This window comes from Drosophila virilis, chromosome 2 (genome assembly GCF_030788295.1).
Source record: "Drosophila virilis strain 15010-1051.87 chromosome 2, Dvir_AGI_RSII-ME, whole genome shotgun sequence".
NCBI classification, from domain to species: Eukaryota; Metazoa; Arthropoda; class Insecta; order Diptera; family Drosophilidae; genus Drosophila; species Drosophila virilis.
The window spans coordinates 11,889,498-11,895,716 of NC_091544.1; the positions used below are offsets into that span (position 1 = coordinate 11,889,498).

Consider the following 6,219-nt stretch of genomic DNA (forward strand, 5'->3'; position numbering starts at 1 on the left):
ATATAATGCACGATGTGTGATGATAGGGCTCTAATAGAATGATACTCGTGAAAATAGGTTCTGCCTCTTGAAACCGCCATAGAATCAAACAGTATTGATTCTAGTTTTGCTTTTAAAATTTAAAAGGAAGCTTTTTAAAATCTGTATCACATAAAATCCTAGGTAAAATCTGTTTTATATATTAGAGAATTAATGACTGGTAATATTAGCCCAAATCCATATTATAAAACCCAAAAAAATATTTCAAAAACTCTCTCTCTCTCTCATGAAACCGATCAAAGGAACATTCCTTGTAATTCCATGAGAAATACAATGCACATACATGAAAATAATTATATACGTAATATATATTTCCCATGTATATATATTTAACAAATATCAATCTTTTCATAAATATTCCCCAAAAGTGTTGAGGCATAAGTATTTCTCGATATAGATCATTAGCTGACAAAACCCTTTGCCCAATGAATGGTAATTCCAGTTATTGTTGTTGTTTCCAAAAGCTTTAGCTATATGTATATTTGGATATGTGTTTTTTTTTTTTTGTATGTTTTCTATGCTAATTTCATTAAACATATGATATGCTCTTAAAAACTAATGCAACTTAAGGCTAAACAACAAAAAGTTTCAACTTTTCGGAATGCAATTTGAATCACGTTCTGAATTGATTTACGTATAACGAATACATTTTAAGGCTCAGCTCCGAGAGATTTGTAAGCTATCTGCAGCAGTTCACTGTTGAATATTGTCCAATGGTCACTGTCATTGTCACTGTCACTGTCACATTCACCGTCTCAGCCACTGTCTCAGTCAGTGTTACCCCCAACTCCAACTCCAAACTTCAGATATCACAGTTTCCAGCACTACGAAGGCACTTCAAGTGCGCGGGCGCGTTCTTGCCGACGGCAATTCGAGTCGGCCCGACTTGGACTCAGATCTTTCGCTGACTGTACATGTCCGAAATGAGGCGCACAATGGTTATATCGCCGATGGTCTTGCGGAAGAACAGCTCCTCGATGGTGAAGCTAGATACCTTGTGCATCAGCGTGACGACGCCGAGGAGCGTCTGGAAGCGCAGCGGCTGGTTGGGATGCGTGCGCGAGATGTAGTTGTGCAGCGCGTTGCGGGCATCGTTGTGCATGGCCGCCACCTTGCTGGACTCCAGCAGGCCACGAGACTCAGCCGAGGCACTGGAGTTGGGGCTGCCGCTGCCGGTCAAAATGGAGCTATTGGCCAGATCTTCGGTGGAGCTAGCCGCGGGTGGCGACTTGCGGAACAGGGAAATGGCGCGCAAACACTCGTATTCTGTGCTGTCGATATTTAGATGGCACAGCTGGTTGAGCACGTCCTGGAAGGCGTGCACCTCGCGGGCAACAATGGTCACGATCTCGCGATTGGCATTCTCCGACTCATAGACGAACAGCAGCTGGGCAAAGTTCATGGGCATCAGATATTGGGCCATGGCCAGAATGAAGAACTCTTTCCAGGACTCCTCCAGCAGCAGCAGCTGGTCGGGCATGGGCAGCTCAGTGAAGGCGCGCACACTCTTGATCCAGTTCACATTCTTGAACAGATGCTCTGCAGCAGTCTCCTTGATATGCTCGGCGGCCATCAGCGGCGGCGTCGGTGGCAGCGCCCGAGTAGCCAGCGCATTCATGTAGGCGGCGGTGGGTGAGAAGAAGCCATGGTGGCCCTGGTGCACAGGATGGTGCGGCACACGCGGAACGGACAGATCGAGCACGGCGGCGGATGGTGGTGGCTGGAAGGCGGCGCTCAGTGCGGCATGATGATGACTACGTTGCACGCCCGGCATGGGCATGGGCAGGCCGGGAAATCCCGTTAAGGCGGCCGTATTCATGAGTATCTCTGGCGGTATCTGCGGCATCTCAGCGGCGCCCATCATGGCATCCTTGTACATGGCCATGTGACGTCGCAGCGTCGAGTTGCGTGGTCCGCGCTCATGCTGCACTGCATCCTTGTTCATGCCCACCTCGAAGCACTTGCGCAAACGGCAGGCGCGGCACTGATTGCGATGCGTCTTGTCCACGACGCAGAGCCCCTGCTTCTGTGACTTGCACACGTACTGGCGGGAGCGACGGATGCTGCGCTTGAAGAAGCCTGCGCAGCCATCGCAGGCATAGATGCCGTAATGTTTGCCCGAGCTGTGGTCCCGACAGACCTTGCACGGCACATGGTACAGAATGCGACCTGAAAGCGGCAGAGCAGAAAAAAATTTGGTTAGTTTGTTTCGTCCTAGCTGCTGTTGGGGCTACATTCTGAGGAGTTCTGCTATGGGCAAATACTTACTCGATGCAGCTGGCGACAGCCGTACACTGTTGTACTTTTGATCCATCATATCTGGCGAACCCTCCGACGATTGCATACCGATGTGGGGCGTAATTTTGGCGATTTAATAGACACGACTTTGAGCAGGATAATAATAACACGCACACACACTTTTTGCACTTGCGCAATTTTTTTCAAAATTTGCTTTTTATTTCAGTTTGGTTTTGAGTTCGAGTTCGGTTTTGAGTTTTACGTCTGTTCTGGCGCCCAACAACACGACGGACGAGACGTGGACGAGCGAAGTGGACTCGTTGAGATCACGGATGATTGTGTTGTCTGCTCACCACCCAGCTCCTGTTTTAATAGTCCTGCGTCCTCTCACAAACCCAGCCACCGTGTGCCATTCAGCGAGCAGTCGATCACCCCTAGGTAGCGACCGGGCGCGTTTATTGGTCGTTGCGCTGCCTCGGAGTGCCAGACAGGGTTGGCCAGCTATAGCGTGCTCGCTTCCACCCATTGGCTCTAACGAGGCTGGCTGGCAGCGATTTTTGATCCTGCTGGCAGCGGCTGCCATTGCGAAAATTCATTGAGCAGCCGTCGCTCAGGCTCATTCTCAACTTTTCGCCTCTGGGGTTTTATGGTCTTTTTCCGTTGAGGTTCGCTCTGAGTGTCTACCTGCCACGCGCTCTCTCTTGCTCTCCCTCTCTCTCTCTCCCAGTCTGGCTATGTCTCTCTTTGATTTGGAGAGCCAGCCTGTTGTGCGACAGTTGTTATTACGAGCAGGCACATCCTCGTAAGGACTCATGGCTGGTCGTTTATGGCGCTGGCCATTGTTGCCGCTTTGTGATTTGTGTAAAGTACCTGTGGGTACATGTCGCGCTTGTCTCTGCCTCAAGGGTTGTTCGGCGCGGGGTGATTTTATTGTAATTGTTTTCATTCATCTATTGAACTAAGTGAACTTTTATGATGCAATTGCAGCTGATGGGGCATACATATCAAAAGCCACTCTGAGGCAGCCACTCAAAATCTGCAGCTTTAACCACTCGTGCCCAGCTCAAGCACCGCCACCCGCCACTCTCTTAACCTTACCTAAGCCAGCTTAGAGTATGCCTTTTGCAGAGGCAGCTCAAATTAAATTCAAGTGGCATCGTTTTAATCGCCCCACGCTTAACTAAGACCAACAGCCAGTCTGAGGTTTCTGCAGAGGCAGTGGCCTAATCGTGTGCCGCTTAAGCAGATTAGAGAGCACGACATGGACCAGCACCAGGACCAGAACCAAGATCAAGATCAGCCAAGGGCAAATAATTTAAAGCAAGCTTTTCGCAGAGGCAAAAACGCAACAAAAGGATCAATGCCAGAAGCAAATGCCCAGCATTATAGAATTCACGCGAAAAACATATTGTACTTAATAAATGTTAAGCAAGATCCCGTAAGTCTGGTGCGATTAAAACTCGAACGCCTAGCGCGGCCCGATCCCTGGCCGAGGGGTTGTCAATCCCTCGCCGGCGCTGCTGTGGGAACCTGAGCGTTGAATGCAAATGCGCACGCATTGATATATGACAAGACACTTAAAAAGAGCAATTATATATTTCGATTCATATTACGGATGCGTAACTTGATCAATAAAATGCTTGCGATGATAGCAGCAACAGCAACAAAATAAAAGGGCAAAGGGTCTAATTAGAATAGCAACCCCTCGAGTGGCCACTGGCTGCTGATGCTGAGGGTAGTTCCTCTTGGTGTCTAGATTGGGTGCGATGAGCATGTGTCCTGGACACCCACCCACCACCGAGCACCAGCGTCAGTCAGTCAGTCAACTTAGGTTTCTCAGGTGTGCAGCATGGGAATGCGTTTGCGTGTGATGTTATGATGCCTACATAACGATGCAGCTCGCAGATCATTAGCCCGTTGAGTGGGTCAGAGAGGGATCTCACTCTCTCTTTCTGTTGATTATGATGCTCTAGTAAACCAGATGACGATGACATATCAATTTTTAGTAAGTACTATACTCTGACCATCGGTCAATTTGTGACTGGTTTAGGGTTTGTCGTGGGAACTCATGAATATGTATGATCTTCGCTTCAGTTGATGCTGTCCATAGCATAACTGACAGCTGTACTCGTTATCAAACTTTCCCACATAATTCATAATTACAAAAATTCCTCAGCTCCAATTTCAATTGAACTTACCAGGGAAATTTGCAGGAAAACGCCGAGCAGTACATTCATTCAAGTTAAGTACAGCTCCATTACTTAATGAAGTATCGCAACCCCGGCGAGTTGCTAATTCCGCTAATCCCAGTGGATTAGCGATAAATCCACCACAAGTCCTTAAACAGCAGTCGCACTCAGGCAGCCGAGCTGCAGGTAAGGACGTAGGTAGCCTACTTGAAGGCCAAAAAATGAATAAACCAATTCCGGGGAAAAGCGTTCAACATATGACTTTTTAGCAAAATTCCTTCAAAACAATAAAAAATGAAATGCAGGTTGAGCGGCCGACTTGCGCCTTGCGAAAGCGAAAGGGTTTGCTCGGGTGTTACGACTGCGCCAGGTATAGACTAGGCACGGCAGCCGACCCATAGTCGCCTGGCCAGAGGTCGGCTGCGGCTAATGATGATGTTTAAAAACTGTAGTTAGCACCTTTTTGTCTTCGAAGAATGCCGAGAATGGCTACCAGGTAGTGTTTCGAGCTACCAATCTTTATGGCACTTTCGCTGCATTTTTATGAATCGCCGCTGATAGTGAGCGAAAGGGTTAAGACTCATAAACGTGCACCAAAATCGGTGTAACTACAGTTATGCCATTGTATGACATTGTTGTTAGGCGTCTGACGACGCCACAGTCCTAATTACGCTTCGGCCGAAACGAAAGGGTTAAGGCATTTGGGAAATTTTGTTCATTTGCTTTGGCGCAGAGCGGAAAATTTCGTATTTTAATGTTTATGGCCGAAAAGTTGATACCGTTCATTGAGCAGCGCGAACCATCGCCGGCTGTTCCATCAGCCGCACCCGCAGCCGCACCCGCACCCGCACCCTTGCCATTGCCTATCATTATGAATCGCGCCAGACTTTTGATGGGAAACTCCCGAAATGTCATTAGGTGAACGTTTTGTATTTTGTTTATGGCTTGGTCGTCAGCATTTTACGTGTACTTACGTGTTGCACCTTATGTAGATCATATTTTCTTTAAGAATCATTTGTGCTATTGTTTTGAGGCGCTTTTCAGATTTCAAGCCTACCTGGTCAAAAAAGTTTAATATATTGTCTGAAATTAAATATCGTAAAAGTTTTGAAAAAACATTTAACGTAACACATTTCATGAGGAAATTATAATATACAATGCAAAGGTATACAAAAATCATTTAAAATTTACAAAGGTTTCCAGAACTTTTTTGTTAATTTATTAAATTTTTAAAACGGCCCTTGGATGAATGCAACGGTAAGAATAAAAGCTTAAAGCTTATCTATAAATTAATTATTGTCCGTTTAACTGCTCTTAATAGCATTATTATTAATAATAATTATTAATTACATAATTTAATATCATTAATATTATAAATAATAATAATATATTTATTAAAAATATACTATTATTATAAGTTAAAGTAATAAAATAACAACAACAACAGAAATAACAAAAATATGTGGCAATTACAATACAATTTGGCAGAGTCCTCTAAATACAGTTTAACAAATATGTAAATTTCTGCTTCATTATAAAATATGATCTTTAATTCATGCTCCCAAGCATTTCCTGTTGTGTTTTGGCGCGCACAACTTGAGTTTTTGAAAAGTGTATTATAACAAATCACCATTATATTAATATTTTTGGCGCCCATATTATGTTAATTTATTTTAGAAAAATACGCATCCAATGTGCGGAAATGGGAAACCGTTTCGGGCAACTTCCGTTGAAACGAGAAATCAATGCAGCT

General features: G+C 45.3%; 1 protein-coding gene across 1 annotated transcript; it reads right to left on the reverse strand.

Annotated features, from left to right (window-relative positions):
- Positions 1-501: 501 nt before the first annotated feature.
- On the reverse strand, positions 502-2,635 carry tll (nuclear receptor subfamily 2 group E member tailless). The gene is made up of 2 exons (XM_002054057.4): positions 2,308-2,635; positions 502-2,208 (listed from the first exon to the last, which is right to left on the reverse strand). Exons 1-2 carry the CDS (start codon positions 2,381-2,383, stop codon positions 932-934), a joined length of 1,353 nt encoding a protein of 450 aa, XP_002054093.1. The 5' UTR covers positions 2,384-2,635; the 3' UTR covers positions 502-931.
- Positions 2,636-6,219: the final 3,584 nt, after the last annotated feature.

Bases quoted from the DNA above. Each gene is read 5' to 3' on its own strand.
- tll (XM_002054057.4), bottom strand. From the start codon at position 2,383: ATGCAATCGTCGGAGGGTTCGCCAGATATGATGGATCAAAAGTACAAC. The intron at 2,209-2,307 runs GTAAGTATTTGC...TGCCGCTTTCAG, and splicing joins GCTGTCGCCAGCTGCATCGA to GTCGCATTCTGTACCATGTG.